Here is a 19908-nt window from a genome sequence, read left to right as displayed (position 1 = left end):
CTTCCAGAAACCCCAACGAGAACAATCTCAGAGTTAATTTATGTTGTCTCATGTACCTGTCAGATAAAGGGCATAAATTCTCCACACTCTCTTTACATTCTCCAACACCGCACTTTTATTTTTTTTCTTTTGAAGCGGAATTTCCTACGCAGAACTTCTAGTCTAAATATTTAGAAGAAAGCACTTCTTCTGAGGTCTTTTTTACCCTTTCTTACGGGTTTTGAAAACACATTTGTTCGTTGTGCTGGCTGGAGAGAGGCAAGGTCAACAGTCTTTGGTTTCACCGCAGAACTGATTCTCTGAGGTGTTACTAGACGATGGTTCCATCTGTTTCACCTCCAGATTTGAGTTTATTGTTACAGCTTTGAACAATATGCTGTTCAGTTCTTTCTTTTATCAACATTTAACTACAGCTCAATCAGTATTAAAGACAAAAATGAGTCTTGGACTTCCACTTTTTTTGCACTAGTATCCACATGATTTGACCTTTTTTAAAGTCCATGTTTATAATATATCACATGAGCAATGATGCTAGCCCCCTCTGTACGTTGTCACGTTATTAATGACTAGTTTAGATTTGTTTGACTGTTGGGAGCGATTTATACAAACATGGTGCAGGAGGATACATCAATATCGTCAATACATCAATATCTCAACCCTGAATCAACCAAAACACTCATTACATTTATTACACACAGTCCATCTTAAATGGTGCCTTCAAGGACACGTAAGTGCAACAACATCCGGAGATTTCCATAGTGTGTTATTGTACCGTTCGCCAACATAAAATCTGAATTTGCACAATGAGATGTGGCCTTACAGCGTGTGTACACGTGTGTACGTGCACGTGTGCGTCTCTGTTTCAGAGGTGTAGTCATGACGTCCAGCCGGTGAGTCAGGTCTTCCAAATAGAGTTTCCACAAAGAAAAACATGCACACGGCAGAAAATCGATCCGGACCCTCAAATTGATTTGCACCCTTCACTCCGACTCTCCAGCCTGTTTTAAAGGATGTGGCTCTCCGCAATTACGCCTGACCTTTGAGGGAATTAGGGGTCGCCGCTCGCAGAGGGCCGGTAATGAACTGCAACCACTTCTATCAGGAGCACATTTAAATGCACACGTGCATTCAATACCTGTCCCCCCCCAGAGAGTGGGAGCATCTCATCAAATGCCCATTTGTGTTGGAAAGAGGATAACACAGAGATAAAAAAAGCCCCAGAAAGTTAAGATCTAAAACCTTCTTACTTCACCTGTGAGCCGCTGACGTGAGCGGCACCGGTGACTGTGGAACGTGTGGGTGGTCCTACCACACAGCACACACACACACACACACACACACACGAGCTGACAAATACACACTCCTCTTCTTTCAGCAAGAGACCCCTCGCTTCATCCCGAGGCCTCCAGACTCGGAGCTACACACCTCATGCGTCTATAAAAAGACCTTCCTCCTCTTAGGAAGCAAAGGCAGACCCTCCAGCTTTTTCATCGCAGAGCTGAAGCAGAAGAGGAGGAGGAGAAGGATCACAGTTAAAGACTCATCACTCTGAAAGATCTGCAACGGAGGGAGGGAAGCAAGAGGACAGGAGAGGAAAGCATTCAGAAGAAAGGTAAAAATCAATGCTTTTGAACTTGTTTCGGCTCTTCCGGGCGTCCGATTGTTGTGAGATTCTTTTTGTTTTCCTGCAGGAATGTTTTGCGCTGCATGTTGCATTGATTAACCACAATGACTAACATGGTTCTGGTTCGCTGCATTTACAAAAAAAACCCTTTAAGTCAAGCTGTAGTCAGCGCCGCCGGTCTTCGGTGATCACGAGCAGTTGCTCGAAATCCCAGAAACATATTTCATCGCGTCTGGTTTTGATCTATTTACATTTCGGCTCCCAAGGATTCATCTATCAGCTCGTGTTTGTGGAGCTCGGCTGAGTGACTCATGCTGGAGGAAGAGGGTTACAGAGTCCGCTGAGGAGTCACCCTGCGTAGTGGCAGAGGAGACAGGGGAGAACCAGCCCCGTGCTGTCGCCTAACAATGAAAAGACTTTCAACTTGGATCGAGCTGGGGATTTTGGGTCGGCGCTTTAAGGTGCAACTGACATGGACTCACATGACCGGCAGCATGTCAGGGTGAACGAAGCATCAACGGTGGTTGCTTGGAATCCTTCTCTGTTGGTTTTAGCAGCTGCCAGTTGCCTTAAGAAACCACATGAAAACAGTAAAGGGAAGAGAAAGTTCTGTTGAATTAGCTCAGGGACGAGCGCTATTATTCCAGGCCCTATATAAACGCAGCCTCCCACACCTTTTCGTGTGGATGCGGGCGTGCGCGGCGGCCGCTGTCGCTCCCACAGCATCAGCCACAACATTCAAACCGCTCGGCTGTTGAGTGTCGGTGGGTCGGACTGGTGCTGACCAGGGACAACTGCTGGCACAATGGGTCTGCATTCTCGGCTAATGAGGGGTCTGATCAGAGACTGAACCCACAAAGGCCTTTAATCTACAAGCTGCAGGAGGGCACAGAACTGCTGCAGCGACTGTTTGTATGGGTACAATTAATATAAAAGGGGGGGCAGATTTAGCAACATTAAGCTGAGCTTTGGCCAAAGAGGATCGATAAGGCCATCGGAGGCCACGGCTGCCAACAAACAGCTGAACCAACAAAACTACATTTAGAGAAGCTAATTTACAAGGCTTGGGTCAGCATTTCAATAATCTACAGTGTTATTTATGCATTATTATTAATGCAAATGTCCTCCAGTCCAGAGTGAAAACATTAATTAGTGCAGAGAGGCTCTTATACACTGGTGTTGTATCGTAATACAGCGGTTGTGTAAAAATCTTTATTTCATTTTTTTATTTTAGTCTTATCCACAGCAAAATGAGCATAAGACCACGCTTGATTTAGTAGTGTTTTTAATCCTGCATCTGGGACCATTCTTAGGTTCAGCCCACAGAAACTCTGGATTCCTGGCGAGTACGCGTGCTGTCCGCTGATTGAGGAGCCGCCATTAATCACAGACGTGCACGCTGCGTGTTATTTGCATGTGATTATAGATAAGGAGCACAGAAGGAGGAGAATTTCTCAGAAAAGGCCGGACACGAAGCAAATCAAAAGCAAACTTTGGAAGAGGGGCCTGGCGAAGAATCCGTCCACAGTCCAAGTCCAATGTTAAATCATCAATGTCAGAACAGGAGGTTTTACCACACAGAGCACCTTCGCCGAGGATTTAAATCTCAATGAAATGCCAACAACACGACGCTGGACTCAATAAGCATATCATGTTTCATCTGCAGAGAGATTTTAATGTGAAGCAGCAGGCACGTTAGCATGAACATGAGCTCGGGGATAATTGGATTCAGCTGTAGTAATAAAATAAAAATAAGTGAGGGAGGAACACTACGATGTGGTCAGAAATTATCGACATTATTATTGGATCATTAAACGGCTGTAATCCTCCCTATGAAAAATCTCCATTTTTAATTATTTTTAAGTCCAAATTCAGGTTAAAGTTTTGACATTCACAGTCTGGAAAATTTGTTTTATCTTCAAAAATAATGAAATGACTCTAAGAACGGCAAAACTGGGGGGAAGAAAAAGCACACAGGCTTCTCGGATATCGTGTATAATATACGTCTAATCCACTGTGAACCGAAGAGAAATGTTCTCTTACGTGACCACGGAGCAAATGTGTGATTGATGTTCCCCTAAACATGAACCATCTGCTGCGGAGCATTTAACACATCCTGAGAGAAAAGAAGTTCCCCAACAAAGAGGGACGGTGTAAAACCATGTGCGAGTGGAGTTATGTCAGAGAAATGATCGTTTCATTTATTTGTTCAAAATCACCACTTACATCCTGACAGGAAGCCAAAGAACACTGGAGACAAGGGCCTGTTGACTCCTAAACACAGTGACCTCGTGAAAGGCCACATCAGATTGGCGGCTTTGATTAGACGAGGCCACCGTCTACGAGCCCTCGCTGACGAGATGACAGCTGAGCCACATTTCTGCATTTGAAGTGGCAGCAAATCAATGGTGGCTTGGCGTTCGAACCGAACACTCGGCGGCTCTTAGTGGAGGAGTTCGCATGCTTTAGATGATCTCTGCTTTGTGTGGTGGAGCAAGAATCCGGCCTTCGCATAAACGAAGGCCCCATTCTCAGGCTCTCGGGACTCAGGTCTCGGTTTGAAAACAGCCCCCTTTGTTGTCTGAGATTTACCCAGTTAAAAAGGGCGCTACGCTGCACCTGACCCGCCGGCGCCGCTCGGGCAGCTCGGTCTCGGTGGCGTCCGTCCCTGTTGTCTTTGGGCCGAACTCGTCCGAACCCCAGCAGGTTTTCCAATGACTTGATTTGTCCCTGATATGCCAGAGTGTAAATAAAAGGAGAAGCATCCACCTGAAGGCGTCTACGTCATGTGTCTCCACAGGAGATGACGTATCTGCGCTGGCTGGTGGTGGCCATGACGTACCTGTGCGTCCCCGGGTTTGGGTCCAAGTGCTGCAACAGCTCCATCTGCAGCGAGCTGAGCGACAAGAGGAGGATACTGGTAGGTGCTCGCCGTCGCAAACCCAATCACCAGGAAACCTGCGGGTCCAGATTTCTCCGATGAATCAGACGCCGCGACGCGAGCGCTGTCGGCATGATTTCGGTCCCGATGGTCTCCTGTGCGTCATCTGTTGCGAGTGACTCACAGATAAAATGTCCCTGCGGTTCTCTCCAAACAGGACTACATTCAGTGCAGGTTCCTGACGCACGCCGAGGGCCCGGAATTCAAAGGCGTGAACGAGGACGAACACCTGCTTCGTATTCTGCTGGCCATCATGGCCCCCGAAGACAAGGGGACGCACCTGGCGGCGCACAACGACGAGCGGCGCTCCTACTCCATGGAGCACTTCCGTTGGGGGAAGCCGCCGGGGCGTAAACGCAGGCCCGTTAAGGTCTTGGCCTCCTCTCAGGAGGGGGGCGACTCCTTCGAGGCGGCTTTCCCTCGCCAGACTCGCAGGCAGCGGAGCAGTAACCGGGATGAGCAGGGGCAGAAGCGAAGAAGGGGCAGCTCCAGGTCGCCCCAACTGAACCAGCAGGGGGGCAGAAACGGGACCTACCAGATGAGCCACTTCAGGTGGGGGAGCCCCAACGTCTCCAAACGCAGCAACAAGTTAATGAAGACCCGTCTGAGACAGCTGACCAAGCTCTTCAGGAACATTATAGACAAGAACGTCAAGGGTGAGAACAACACCCAACTGAGGAGGAGGAGAAGTAGCTGAGAGCTTTGGGTAGTAACTGCATGTCCGTGCCCACAGGTGTTCACCGATATACGTAAATATGCCATTAGCATGTTATTGAATGTCTAGTTCCTGATGAAAGGTTTCTATCTTATTAACACTGAATAATCATCCCAGTTAAAAGAAGAATAAAAATGCACTGTCTGCTTTGACTTTATTAATCTCAAAAGCCTCATTTGTCTTTTTTTTTTGTTTTTTGCTAGCTAAACGAGCGCGACGATTTGTCGGGTAAAAGCAGATGTTTCAGCAGCAGGTCGACGTTAGCTCAGCATGTTGGCCGAGGTCTCGATTTTTTACCTGCTGATTTTGTTTTCAGTCAGTTTACAGCGAAGGTAACGTGATATTCATGTTTAGACTAGTTTTATTGATGTGCTTCTGATTGCTCAGACCATACTCACATATTGTAGCGTGAGCGGAGATTCCTCCTGCAGTTTCACACCTTTGCTCCTCTGGGATTGGTTCACCTTCACAACCAGTGTGATGGCTGGTTTAGCCCTCAGATCAACAACCCCCTTCACACATGCACGCTCTCCTGCTGTATTCACACATGCTGGGCGTTAGGACTAGCAAGTCCGCAGGAGGAAATGCAGCTTTACGTGCACGCTCGTAGGCACATGTGCATGAGTGAAGGTGGCAGAAGATCCACTGGCTTTCCAGAAGCTTTGAAAGTCCAAACATCATTTTCTGTAATATTCAAACTGACTAAGTAAATGTGAACATCTGTCCTGCTAATGCCTGCAGCTGGAAAATGTACTTGTGGCGTGTATGAATGTCATTTATCAACTTTATAAAATTAAAAACATACAAAGACCTGCTGATTTCACTGACAGCCCACTTCTCCATTTTAATCGCATCGACATGATCAATTATTCCACCAGTCGCCACTAAAATGCTTTTGTTCTTTTGTAATTTAAGGGTCATTAGTCTGAAGTCAACTGACTAAAATTTCCATGACTGAAGCAGCAGATTGAATTTCTGCTTCTAATCCCCAGCACCATAATCCTGATGTTCATGAAGAACTCCCTTCCAGTCATTACTTTTCCTTTTCTCACTTTCATTACTGTTCCATCATCTCTGTTCTGGCTTCTGGGTGTTCTCTGGACTCAGAGGAGGCCTATGTGGCTTTCAGACAGCTTTATTAAAACCACACAGTAACATCACTAGCATGCACAGTCAGGTTTGACGCTCATAAGGCATTTTCCCAACATAAAAGCTGCCTTTGTAGCAAGGGAATCCAGTTTTTAAAGTGCAAAGTTCACAAAAAGAATCCAATCTACAGCACAACGTTGTAAACAGATCTACTGATGAGTCGTCATGACAAGAAATAAAACAGAACTGGCGCCAGGTACAATCACGTTACACCATGAAATGACAAAAAGCGCACCGGCAGATTAACAAGTTTCCACTGGAAATACGTGAGATGGTGAAAAGACGAGTTACTGGACAGTTTAGCTGTTTGTTGCTTGTCTTTCATTCGCAGAGTCACTGGACAAACGTGTAAACTCCATTTTCAAGAAGTTGGCAACGATGACGTCAGCAGACATTTTGCACATGTAGGTTCCACAGACAGTCTGGAGGGTTGGTAGTTGTGGGTATGGAGCAAAAACCAAGAAAGACCGACCTACACTGGAACATTGAGCCTGGGCGGGATGAGGGGCGCTCTCCGCCAACGTTACAAAACTGACCCGTCACAGGACCACGACAGCAACACTGACAACAACTCCGAACATGGGAAAGGAAAGGATGCGCTACCGACGGTTGGGCCATGCTGTTAGGCTTTTGGAATTATTGCCGTCATACTTAATACCTGTGTGAGCGTGCATGTGCCTGCTTGTAGTTGCGCACATGCGCAGGTTCCAAAGAAATGGCTTTTGGAGTTATTCAGATCCGGGCGTTCACTAATCAACTACTGACGTCACCTTGAGAGGGCTGAAATTTCTTTTTGGACCTTTTAGACTTCCTGTGTCGCTTGTTGGCTGGTTGTTAGTGGAACAACATGTTCCTCTCATCTCTACAGATCGATCAGTGCAGTGGCAGTTTAAAATAAAATAAAATTTAAATTCATACAATAGCAAAAAAAACCAAACCCTACTCTTTACATCTGCTTAAAGATTTAGATAATTGATACAATTAGTTTCTCTCTATGTATATATATATGCGTCTATATGGAAAGATAAAAATAGTCCTATTAATCTCCTTGTGTTTTAATGTGGTGCTTTTATGTTGTACCTCATACAAGGCACGCTCACACTGGGGGATCTTCTGGGGATTAGCAACTGTTTTCCAGTTAAAGCAAGACTTGAGAATAATAAAATAAAAATACTAGATGTAAAAGTGTGATCAAGGAAAGCACTTTTGGCTAATATAAAATAAATTTTAAAATGTGTGAAAGTTAAACGAAAATCCTTTTATACAAGCATCGACGTCATCAGACATGTCAATGCGACTAAAATAAAAAAATAAATCCAAGTGTTTAGGGGTTAGAGAGGTCAGCTCGGGTTTAAATCCACGTGCAACAACTTAGTGTGTAATTTTCCCTCGTAGATTCTTTGTTTTAAACAAAATTAGTGACAGTTTAGCAGAACTTGGCTAAAGTAAAAACGAAAAGTGTATCCTCATGTGTTCCTTTACATAAGCCTGCTTGTTTTGGCTGCCATCACATGACAAAGGTGAAGTGGCATGTTCTATAGCTGAAGGTGGCATTCTTTAGTACTACAGTTGTTTGATTCAAGATCTTTGAACAGTGAAGAAGTGTACTTCATCTCCCCTTTGCATAATCCCATTTCTGTCCAAGGGTGTGTTTTGTTGTTTTTCTAGTACACACAGAGATCAGGAAACTTCATCTCGTAGATGGGGACGGATCGACTCTGGGTTTGACCGTAACCTGATGAAATGGTTCCAGATGGGCTGGGCGGGGGCCTGGATGCAAAGACAGATGAATCATCCACAACTTTATTATTTCCACGCACATTTTTCCATTATTATTTCATTTTCATTTATGGTGGCAGAACCTTGTCAGATGTTGTATAATTGCCTAAAGCAGAATTTATCACCTGATTGTAATCTCAAAGATTTGGTTGAGTTTGCTCTGCAGTAGTGTGGCCTGGAAGAGGAAAAAAATACAATAATTGAATTCAAAAAAGTATTTAGGAAGAAGAGTGGCTATATTCAAGGACTAAACAGAGTATTTTCTGTACCCTGGCACCGCAGTGGGCAGCAATTTCCTCAAAAGGAGCCTTTTGAAATTTCTCCACCACTTGTCTCCTCCGCTCTCGTTCCTGCTCCTCCATACCGACACTGTCCACTAGAGGGAGACACAAAACAAGCGAAAAATGATCAGACATTTTAAATAAATGCAGTGATTAAAAAATAAAAATTGCACTATTGTACCGATGGCATTTTTCAGGGTTTCAAATGTGATCTCCTCAGCTGGTGTTCTCTGGAAAAGTATGCGCAAGATTATTAAGAATTAATTCATGATGCCAACATAAAACACGTTATTTTAAGTGGGATTCATTATTGTTACCTCCTCTTTTTCTGGGCTGTTTCTGGACTCTACCTCTCCCTGCAGAGAGATGGTCTCACCTATACTCTTCCGCTTAGAGAGACGGTCCTCATCTGTTAAGAAAAAATGACTATACAATCTGGCACAGCTCATAAATCATTAGAGTTTTAACATCTGACCGTTTGCTCTACTAACCGGTGTACTGAGGAACATAAGGCGTAGCCAGTCTGTCTGTGTTGTATCCACTCCCTCCGAGAACCTCTGTGATTTTGGACTGAAGGAAGAGAACTTCCCCTTCCACCTTCTCTAGGGAAGAGGGTAGTCTGGACACAGCGTTTATTTGATTAAGCATAATGGTAACAAAAAGTCAGAATGGCATTTATAGAATTTTTAAGTTAAATATAAGAGACGAGAAATGAAAGTGATAGGAACGTACTTGGGATTCTCAATGAAAACATCCTCAGGCAAAAGGTAGGGGGTTTCTTTCTGCCTCAACTCAATTACCTGAAGAGCAGCGGGGGAAAGAGTTTATTAAGAGAGGGTCCTTGGACAGCTGGGAATCGACACATGCTGTGTTTTGACACAGCAGCACAGACCTCATGTATGTGTTGGCAGAAGGCTGGAACAGTGGTGAGCTGACAGATGAGGTTGAGGTAGGCGGCGGCGACTGCGTGAATGGCACAGCGGTTAAACACAGGCAAAGCCTCGTCAGTAGACAGAGCCAGATCCTGGACGGGAGAGAAAAGTGAGCGTCAAAGCTGGGTCATGTGATTGCAACTTAAAGGTATTAAAGGTGTCAGCACCTGTAAGGCGAGCGCCAGTCGAATGAGGTCCACCACCACTTCCTCGTTGGCTAGCTCCATGCTGAGGAGACCCAACAGAGCAAAGAGAGCTTCGTAGTGCTGCTGGCCGCTGCTCTCCTCTTTACAGCCCAGGTAGATGTGACGGTAGAGCTGCTGCCCATGCTGCAACATCACACAACAGGAGGAGGAGTAAGAAGAGCCACTACTAAATGCTCACATAAATAAAAAAAATAAAAACCTTTTTCATGAAGAGGTTGTCCTGTCTGGAGCACTTGTCAACTTTAAGCTTAAGCACGGAGATGTCCGAGATGATGCTGTAACCACAGAAAATAATAATCCTCAAACATGGTTGATCAAGTACAGACAAGTTTCGATTCAGTACACGTTTGTCTCGTGTACTCACCTCACGTTTAAGAACTTGGGTGCGTTGTCATGCCTGTCGATGAGGCTTAGAAGAATTTGGAGCACCAGCAGTCGGATTTCTGGATCCTCCGTTAAGGAGAAAGACAGCAGGGGCTCCAGAAACGAGGTTGGCAGGGCCGTCAGCATGTTGGTAGTGTCAAAACCTGCCGTCACCTGACAGAAACCAACAAATTTCTTCAGCACTGTCATCTATTGCCATTACCAGGGCTACTGTGGGCCACACATACCTGGACTAAGGACTTCAGCAGCATAACCTGAATCATCCGGGTGCCCTCAGGCCTGTAAAAGGAGAAACAACAGAGGTTAAAGGATGGTTGAATTTAAAAAGAATATCTAAATCTGTGCAAATGAAGTCGTGTGTGCTTTACCCTGAGTCTTTAGAGGAGAGGGCAGGGTGAACCCCGGGTACTGGGATCTTGCCCATGATGAAAAGCATGACCTCTGACCTCTGGTATGTTGGCAAGGTGTTGGCAAATGAACCTGATAGAGAGGATGATGGAGTAGGACAAAAAGGATTTTTGAGAAAAAGGGTTTAGAAAAAATATTTGTATGTAAAATTTTAGAGGTTTGTTTGGATTTGTTTGATTTCATTCTTGTTTACCTCCAAAACAGTGAAAAAACTGAAACACTGTGGTGAATGTCTGACATCTGCTACATAAAATACTCATAAAATTATCAGCTGTACCCTAATTACTTGGTGATTATTTGAGACATAAGTACTTAAAGCATTTCATATGTGTATCAGACTACTAGGCCTCTTCAGTGATTATGGTGATTCTTTTATTGTCCATCTCTTCCCTCTCAAACTCACCAATGGTCCTGATGACAGCCTCCTGCAGCTGCCTCTCCTCATGAGCTTTTATGATCTTGGTACCAATGTTGGTGCTGCCATCATAGCAACCGGTGAGCTCATAGTCGACGCTGAGACGGAGCTGCCGCAGCAGAGTGTTGAACACCTCCAACACTGTAGGACCTGCAGGAACAAACAGTGACCAATAATTACAGGAACTCATCTCCATATTTGAACCTGGTAATTCAGGCTTTGCTGGTCACAACAACAGGCAGGACAGTTTGTGTCTTACCCACAGATCCACTGGCTGCTATGGCGGCTGCCTCGAGCAGAACCTCCACGATACCAGCTCGCACTGTGGCTGAGTTCTTACTGTTGGCGTCCAGGTGACCGAGAAGCTGCTGGATTACCAAGTGAGAATGCTGGGACTGCAAAAGTGGAAGAAATAAACTGAATGAGATCATGGCACCATAATGTGTTCACAGGGACACATTCACAATTAAACAAATCTGTCATCTATATAAATGTAAACACTCACTTGGATGGAGTACATGATGATTTTGAAGCAACGCACTGCAAAGGTCTTCCCCTCCCATAGAGAGTGGTTATCTAAATGCCTGCGGGGGCACAAAGGAGGCAACAGGAATGATGTTACCACCCATTAAAATCAAGTAATAATACCAAACACAAAATGACTATAAAGGTTATACACAAATGTGCAACATATATAAACAGAGATGTTGATGGAGGTTTCAGACAGGGCTGATAATTAAGATAAAATTTAGAAAAGTGTTCCAAAGAAATAAAAATGTAAAACACAGCACTTGGAGAGCTCAGACCTCTGCGTAGGTGGAATAAACAAGATCAGATGACAGTGCAAATCTATAAAAACCCATTTCAGAATTAAGAAAAAAGCCAGCACTCAGATTTGTCTCCAAAATGAAAAAAAAAAAAAATTCAAGCGAATTTAAGTTGAAGATATTGACCAGGATCACAACAAACAATCTGCCACACATGCAGTCAAGTGCAGTAGGGTGATTAAAATAAATGATAGCTGGGGTACGAAAGCAGATGGAAACAGCATGAAAGGAGGACTGCAGATGAGGCGGCTGCCACTGTTAAATTAGTATAACAAATGAGCTCAGAAACAGGACAAAGCTGCAAACCGCAGTTGAAAAGCCGTCTTACAAGGCGACTCTAAACAGAAATCCATTAATATGCAGCTGAGATACCCACCTGCAAATCCTCCCCTCCCATCTAGTCAGGAACATCTACCTTGCACTGACCTTGTCACAAGCCCCCCCGCCGGGTCAACGGATGCACAGACCAAAGCATGTCCACAAAGCCCTAAATCGCTTAAAGGTTCAGTCGACGCATCGACAATAAATCGGGAGTCTTAACGCAGCTTACTCACATTAGTACGGGAGTGACGGCGTTCTTGATGTTGCCATAGGCTGCCCGTCCAAGCAGCTCCCTGAAACAGCGCTCCGTCAGCTCCACTGGGCTTTCCTTCTCCTTCTCTGTAGCCTGCAGCGGAGAGGGGGAGCGGCTGGGGGGGAGTGAAGCAGGTGAATGGAAAGAACAGGGAGAAAGCAAGGACGGGGAGGTGGGGATTGGGAGTGCGCAGTAAAAAAAACAAAAGGAAAGATTGCGATCAGTGTGACTGAACAATACTCATTTACAGAAAATGTTGTGTTTTCTCTTTTAAATAAAGTCAGACACATCACGAGTGCCCCTGCTGACATCTGTGTTTGTGTGCCAAGCGTAAGATCCTGCCCCTTTTTTATTCATGCCATAGCTCTATCTTGGTCAGCCTGGAGCGACTCCATATAAGGCATTATTTATTAAAGGGCTGAAGTCTTTCATCCTTCCTCTTAGAACCGTCTGACTTTACTCCAATCTAAAGTGGAACCTTGAAAAACTATTTCTAACTCCTGTAGATACAGCGATCTTAATTTACTCCAGAGAGGATCATTTCTATCACTTGAGAGCTACTGATAACTGGAACATTACAGCTTTCCAGACACCTTGACACCAAATTATATAACCAATCAATCAGTTTCAAAAGTAATATTATCACTTCAGAAACTCAAAGTGGTGGACAACTTCACTTTGGCACGAGCTAAGCTTTAAATTAACTTGCCTGCGCTCGAGGGAATAATGTAGAAAGAAATGCACCATCTGCCAGTTTAATTAGACTCTAAACTGACTTCTGTGGATTTAAAAACTGGCTGTGTTTAATTCAGTGTGGAGACATGGAGAAAGAACAGAAGGTGCAGGCCTCATAATCCACACCACCACGTGAATAGAAGGTGAGAGAAACCTTCCATTTCATCACCATCTTCTGTGACCTGTTGTTGACCCGCTGCTGTCACGTCCCCCCACCTCCTGTGAACAATGACGTCAAAGACTTTGCATCTCTCTCGTTCCCCTGAAACCTCCTGATTCTCCACCCATTGCCCCCACCTTCTCCAGTCTCCTACTGGGTTTGCCCTTGGATGCTGCAGTTGAGACTGACAGTGATGAAGAGTGACACGGATGATAGTTGCCTACACAAGTCAGGACAAACATGTGTCAACATATGACAACCAGCACCAGCGCGCTGCAACATAAAGGCCCTGAGTTGTGCAATCAGGACACAAGGGGTCAACATCGTGTTATCAGATTTCACACCCACACCAAGGGACAATCTGTCTGGAAGACAGTCTGGTTGCTACAGCTCCTCTCTTACTTTGCACACAGGATATGACAATGCAGGATTTACTATATAGCAAGAAAATAATAAAATAGGTACAGAAGCACAAATGCAGTGCCTTTGGTTCTGTTTTAAAAGAAGAGTTCTATAAGGTTCTGCAACGTAACCAGTGAAGACAAACAGACGTCTGTATTCACCTCTCTGTGCGCTCGCCACTCTGCAGGTTGAAAAGCAACGAGGGGACGATCTTGTCCATGTGCTGAGGGTCCCAGATGTTGGCCTGCAGCTCATCATTGACAGTCTTCCTCACCACACCCTGCAGGCCCTTGATACCAGCCATACGGATCCTAAAGATAAAACACAGACTGTTGATTTAACAAGCTTTCACCACTATATTTATAAGTCTTTTTGTTAGTCTGCCTGTCTGCATTTGGCTGTAATCATTCTGTGAAGCTATTTTTAGATCTTCCTAGATGTAGCAGTCTATTTTCAGAAGATTACAAGAATAACTTGAAAAACATTAAGGTCAAATAAATACATTTTACTCCACTCACTTGGTGCGGATGTCAGGGTCCTCGTAACTGGAGTGGCACATCTCACTGAAGCGGGACACAAAGAAGTCATAGCTTCGGTGGTACGATGGCGTGTCCTCCTCTATGTTGGCAAACTTCACAAACTGTGGTTGGAGGAAGAAGGGTATGAAGTGCATGTTCCCACTGAGGAGTTTAGCTGCATAAAAGCAGGAATCCCTGTGCTGAATACCTTTTAAAGTCAAATCGCAGCGATGTAACATCTCATTAAGAGTTCTCCTGCTGGGCCAGAAAATGTCACCTTTGAACAAGCTGACATTTAGCTCCACAACACTCTCCAATCAATAAATTACACTTGATTTAATTAGAACTGGGAAAAAATGAGGCTACACGGAACTTATACTGAAAGTTACTGTTTCAGAAACTTCTTGTCTTAGACGTATGGATTTTTTTAAATTATGCTTTAATGAATTCCCGTCAATCTCCTTTTGTCTGTTCAACATTAATTCAAGCATTACCTTTCTTTGTAGCTTCTTGTAGCTGCAGGCTTGATTGTGAGAAAGTTATGCAACCTTGAGCCAGTGGCATCATAGGTATCGTGTCAACAGCAGCAGTATGTCTTTCACTAATGTGTTTGAGAGCTGACAGGTGGTTTTATGGGGCTCAGCAGTCCAGGGTTTTAGGTCAGTGAAACAGAGAGAAATAAAACCAGGACAGGCTAGAATCCTGTGGCGATACACTCTCTAATCCACTCCTTTCACCTCTCTTTGACACTGCTTTCATTAAAGCCACACAGCTGACACCAAGAATGGCACATGATAGGAACACATGATAGGAACACATGATAGGAACACATGATAGGAACACATGATAGGAACACATGATAGGAACACATGATAGACTGCTCAACAACAGAACACCTGAAGCTAAAGTCTGAGGCAAGTGAACACCTAAACTACTGGTGGTGAACTGCAAAGAGATACACAGGCCCATTAGCATCTCTCTGAGGAAGACTGATAGCATAAGACAGAAATAAAAAGTAGCTCCATGTGTTATCAATCTGTGTAGAGGGCTGCTGCGGCAGATCTTTGCAGTGTGGTGTGCAGCTAATCCCATTTCCTTTATGCTGTCTGTCCTCCACTGACCCAGATGAAAGCCCCAATAGCTGCTTCCCATATTACTCATCCCTCACACTCCTCCTGCTCAGCACTCTGAGCACACTCACGCACGCCACACACATTCTAACACGTTCACATGCTTCTCTTTGGGCCATCTAATCAGGAAAGTTAATGAGTCATGTCTACTTCAGATTATATAATCCATTTAAATCCCCTGAGAAAGATTTGACAGAAAGGTTTGGTTTTCAGATGTGCTTATTTATCTCAGTCTTCACTCTGAAAAGCAGCTCGGCGAAATTGTATGTTTATTAAATTATATTTAGAGCTTAATTCGAGTCAAGATCTTAAACAAATTAAAAATCCAAATCCTTCGATGATTGACATTAATTGAAAACATGTATAAAGGCACTCAGTAAGGGGATAAATCCTAAAATATGCAGTCAAAACCATCTCTTAGACCTTAATTTATAGCCTAGGTTACTATCTTACTAAAAATGTGTACCGGTAATCAAGCCCAGATTCTCCACTGTGCTCTACTCACAGAGTTAGTTCCAAGGATCTGCAGGCTGGGTTTGTCAGACTCCAGCAGCTTGCGCACCATTTTGAGAAAACTCTCCACAAACAGGTTGATGCTCTGACAGTGGCAGGCCATCAGCAGCTGGTCCAGAGCTTCCATGGCTATGCACACATACCTAAACAGGAAATAAATCAGACCCCATATCAACCTGGATAAGCTAGCCAAAGTTTGGGTGCCAGTACAGATTTGAGCTGGACAGTGAGAAGGATCGCAGACATAAAATCAGAAATAATGAGTCAGAAAACATCACTTTAGAGTTCTTCTAAACAAAACAACAAATTGGAGGCAGTGGTGAGAGAGTGTATAAAGACAAAAATGTAACACCAGTATCTGTCAGGTCAGTGGCAGGTTAAAAAAAAAAAAGTCTTTCACACCCAGACTGACTGGAAATGTTTACCCGTATCTGTGCCGGGCCACATCCCTCGACAGTCTCTCAGACAGGTAGGCTCCGATACGGTCGAGTTTCTCCGGAGCTGACAGGGCGTAGAATGTCAGCTTCTCCATGTTGGCCTTCACAAGCCCATCCTTAATGGTTCAGAGAGAAGGAACAGTGAATATGTGGCAGACAAAAGAAAAGTTTGATCTCCTGGTGACCCCTTCTGCTTCTCAATGTCCTGACAGGCCTCAATTCCTAACTCTTCTTTCACCTTTAATCTTGGCAGACAAAACAAGAGAAAGCAAACTATGCAGTCCCGAGGAGGCCGAGACAATCATAAAGATGGTTTCCGTCCTGGACAAGGCTTTGAAAGCAATAATGTGATGAAACCCAGAGAGCATACAGAGCTGTCCTGCACATATTCGCAGATTCATAGTAGATAACAGTTTGGGTGAGTGGAGACATTACAAACGCGGTGGCTTGGGAACAAATCAGAGGGGAAATCAGGTCTGTGTTTGCTAGTAGATCCTGTGTGTCACAGTTCTGGCCACAGATCTGACAATCATCCTGGACTATTTTAGTAACTCACAGGAACTTTATGAATGAACAACAGCAAAGACTGGCGCCGATTTAATAACACAATGTTTGCTGCTTTTCTAAAGGAAAGATGGCTTGTTTTTAAAGCAATACAGATTTTTCCTTTTTTGTTTATAAAATAATTACATAGCAAAAATTTGGCCTATACTATTAGAGGGAATCATGGAAATTCTATATGCAGTTAAACAAGGAAGAAGGATCAGTTGAACCGGCATGAACTGGAGCTACTTACCTCTGGGTCCTCTGGGAAGATGTTGTCAACCAGTCTTTTGTACCTGGGCCTGAGTGCCCCACAACAACCACAAACCCCTAAAGAAGACAGAAAGAGAAGGAAGGATTAAAAATCAAAACAGATTTACAGAAATTCACAGACTTGGCTGCAAGGTCGGTCATACCAGGCCAGGTTAAAGAGTAAAAACATGAGAACATGGTTGTTTTCTGATAACCAGAACCTTCATCTCTGTCCCTCCTTTGCTATAACCTCGTTTACATCCGGGCTTTTTGTATCCCAACTGCAGATGCATTTGCACTCGCGTTCGAAGGAAACGTCTTCAGAAGAGCTCTGGCAGACCCACACTTCATCTTTGAAAGTGCTTCAAGTGTGTTTACACATCACTTTATTTTAGTCAAGTGCTCTCTGAGCATAACAGATCTGAATGCCAGGACTAAAGCTGAACTCAAGATAGCCATGGAAGACACATTAAGCACAGCCAGCAGTGTTTTTGTTCTCATTTTAAATAGAAAAAAGGCAGAAAAGAGAGCGAGCCTGCATGCTGATTGGCTAAGAAGATTCAGCAGTGGTGAGTCATAGCGGGACCATGGGACACGCCAAGTGAAAATGGGAGAGAATGTCACAAAACCCCTAAATTTACCTCTGTGTAGTGACAGTTATGTGGACGTCAACGTCAATCAAGGACTCCATCTTCAGCATATTTAGCAAGGAGCAAAAGCTGGTACAAAAACTTCAATATTAAACAAAAGTTGGTTTACTATGAAGCACATTTTCATTTTCTTCCTCTATAACCAAAAAAAGACATGTTCCTTTTTCGTAAGTGAGACAAGGTATCGAAGAATTTAAAAGGGAAATTCCTATACACGATGAATAATAATTTTAATATAATAATTAATAATAATTAATCATCCTTCACACCCATCAGGGGCAGCTAACGGTGCAGCCAGGACTGGGTTTCTCTCGGCAGCCTTCCTCTGTTCTCACTGACCTACGAGGAGGACGTCCTTGAAATGCCTTTTAAATGGGTAACAACGGGGCCTTGGTTTTGTCTTCAGTGCTCAGCCGCTTCAAGGACGTTTTTAAAGTTCTCCCCAAGTTCACAAACAAGAGCTCGGGCTTATCTTAGCAGCGTGTCTATTCATAGAGCCGCTACTCTCATATCTACCACCTAAAACAGGGCTGAGGCCTGTGGACACCCCCCTCCCTATCTCCCTGTCTCTTTGTCCCTCCACAGACCCAGCCCCCCCTCGGCCCCTCTCTGTACTGGCCCGAGAGGAAGTCTCACCAATGAATTAATGAAAATGCGGCAGGTCCCAAAGGTAAAGCAGAAGGGATGGAGGATAAAGAGTGGGAGACACAGAGACAGGAGGAAACGAGGGAGTGAATGCGATAAGGAAGGAAGACCTTGATGGACTAAATGGCTCATAAATCTCAACTCCTTATTACATTCTTTCTGTGCTGCTCACACGTCCGTCCGCTTTGTGGAGTTCATGAAAAACTGCATATTTAAATTTCTGCCATTTCTAGTAATGCGGGTTTGTGTTGAGAGAGCTGCGAGTGTGACAAGGCGGGTGGTGAGGTATTCGGATAACAGTGGTGTAAAGCACGCATCAGGGTCTCACGACATCCACCCACTCTCTTCGTTTCAAGCCGAACATGCATGGAAACATCACTGCCGAGGGCAAAAACAGCTGAAACGAATTAACGATCGCTGCCAAGTTCTATGTTGGTGGAATTCTTGCCAATATTAACATGCTTGTACTAACAGAAAGGTGTGTTCTGCCATTTTCACGGTGGAAGCGCTAGTCTTTGCTATTTTTGTCGCAATGTAACAATGAACTGGTACATTAAGAGATTACACTCTCCATTCACCAGGATGTCAGATTAAAAATTAAATGTTTGGGCCAGAGAGCCTGAAGGGAAGCAAAAATGTGACAAATCAATGTTGGAAAAGAAAAAAATTGCTCCAGCTGCACTATTATAAGGCCAGAGACGACATGTTGCTTGTGTGTCTGTTTGTGTGAGCGGCAAAATCCCTTAATCAACAGACCTCACCTTCACCCGGGGTCATGCAAGCACTGGTTGAACAGGTCACACTCACATACGTGGCGCTAACACGCGGCAGCCGCCTCCACGCCACACGGGGATTCATGACACTTAAAATAATGGTCGCAATGAACGCTGCCCTTCGGGGGGGGTTCTTACATAAGGAGGAGGGGGGAGACATGGACTCCGACCTTCTATTTTTACATCAGCAAACAAAGGCAGACGTGGTTAAACGGTTGACTCACGCAATCATTTGCAAACACTGAAAGATGTGGAGAATACAAAGTGTGCTAACGCAGAGTGTTTAAGGCTGATTTAACGGCCAGAATGATGTGAGGCACCGGTGGTCAGTCAATACGCTGATGAGGGGAAAGGAATGGGATTAACTGTCACCATGCAGCGGAAAACATGACAACAAAAGCCGGTGCGTTAATAGTTTAACCGCAGCACAAATCGCTTCTCATGTACCATGTCGACGCCGTCAACAATCCAGTCATCAATCCAGGCTTGCTGGGACAGATGCGAGCACATTTCAGTCCCAGCGTGGGTGGGAGCGAAGACGGCTGCTCTAATGGACCCAACATAAAGGCAAACAGACCCAAGCTGCTATCAAAACCTTGTGACGTAAGACCAATCTGACACGCTACAATTAAGGCAAACCGGCTCTGGAAGACGACCACGAATTCAGCAGAGAGTGGCTTGTAATGCATTAGCCCCAATCTGTGTTTTCCCCAATCAATTGTCTCCAAACTCGCAGCGCAACCATTAGGAAGGCACACTAGAAAAACAATCAATAAGAATCAATGAACTATACATCAGCATCTCCAACTAGAGCTACCACAAAGCACGGCACAAGGGCACGTTCCAAACCTGGAAAATGAAGATTGTGCGACTCTTTTCACACATACGCTGCTTAATATATGCTTGAAATTAGAT

At 44.5% G+C, this 19908-nt stretch overlaps 2 protein-coding genes across 9 annotated transcripts in view; one reads left to right on the top strand and one right to left on the bottom strand.

Moving 5' to 3' along the window:
- The first annotated feature begins 1173 nt into the window (after positions 1–1173).
- LOC130516256 (pro-opiomelanocortin-like) lies at positions 1174–6103 on the top strand. Its single transcript, XM_057017181.1, has 3 exons — positions 1174–1612; positions 4425–4544; positions 4723–6103. The coding sequence occupies exons 2-3, from the start codon at positions 4428–4430 to the stop codon at positions 5260–5262; spliced, it is 657 nt and encodes a 218-aa protein (XP_056873161.1). The 5' UTR covers positions 1174–1612; positions 4425–4427; the 3' UTR covers positions 5263–6103.
- Positions 6104–6399: 296 nt separating this feature from the next.
- LOC130516252 (protein EFR3 homolog B) overlaps positions 6400–19908 on the bottom strand; it is a 16811-nt gene continuing 3302 nt past the window's right edge. For 5 of the 8 annotated variants that reach the window (XM_057017169.1, XM_057017167.1, XM_057017165.1 and 2 more), the window contains 22 exons: positions 16927–17003; positions 16119–16246; positions 15686–15836; positions 14051–14172; positions 13694–13843; positions 12216–12350; positions 11340–11418; positions 11094–11229; positions 10823–10984; positions 10380–10491; positions 10239–10290; positions 9992–10164; positions 9827–9902; positions 9589–9750; positions 9382–9513; positions 9222–9289; positions 8981–9108; positions 8807–8898; positions 8671–8719; positions 8478–8584; positions 8334–8383; positions 6400–8199 (listed from right to left, as the gene is read on the bottom strand). In XM_057017169.1, coding sequence (XP_056873149.1) covers positions 8094–8199; positions 8334–8383; positions 8478–8584; positions 8671–8719; positions 8807–8898; positions 8981–9108; positions 9222–9289; positions 9382–9513; positions 9589–9750; positions 9827–9902; positions 9992–10164; positions 10239–10290; positions 10380–10491; positions 10823–10984; positions 11094–11229; positions 11340–11418; positions 12216–12350; positions 13694–13843; positions 14051–14172; positions 15686–15836; positions 16119–16246; positions 16927–17003 — 2447 coding nt within the window. In that variant the 3' untranslated portion in view covers positions 6400–8093. Of the gene's footprint in view, positions 8200–8333; positions 8384–8477; positions 8585–8670; positions 8720–8806; positions 8899–8980; positions 9109–9221; positions 9290–9381; positions 9514–9588; positions 9751–9826; positions 9903–9991; positions 10165–10238; positions 10291–10379; positions 10492–10822; positions 10985–11093; positions 11230–11339; positions 11419–12215; positions 12351–13693; positions 13844–14050; positions 14173–14258; positions 14312–15685; positions 15837–16118; positions 16247–16926; positions 17004–17175; positions 17505–17566; positions 19404–19908 lie in introns of those variants that run through there. The other 3 variants (XM_057017172.1, XM_057017166.1, XM_057017173.1) reach the window with 3 other exon arrangements.

The sequence above is a fragment of the Takifugu flavidus genome, chromosome 19 (genome assembly GCF_003711565.1).
Source record: "Takifugu flavidus isolate HTHZ2018 chromosome 19, ASM371156v2, whole genome shotgun sequence".
NCBI classification, from domain to species: Eukaryota; Metazoa; Chordata; class Actinopteri; order Tetraodontiformes; family Tetraodontidae; genus Takifugu; species Takifugu flavidus.
The sequence above is the reverse complement of the archived record's forward strand: the minus strand, read 5'-3'. Positions and strand labels throughout refer to the sequence as shown.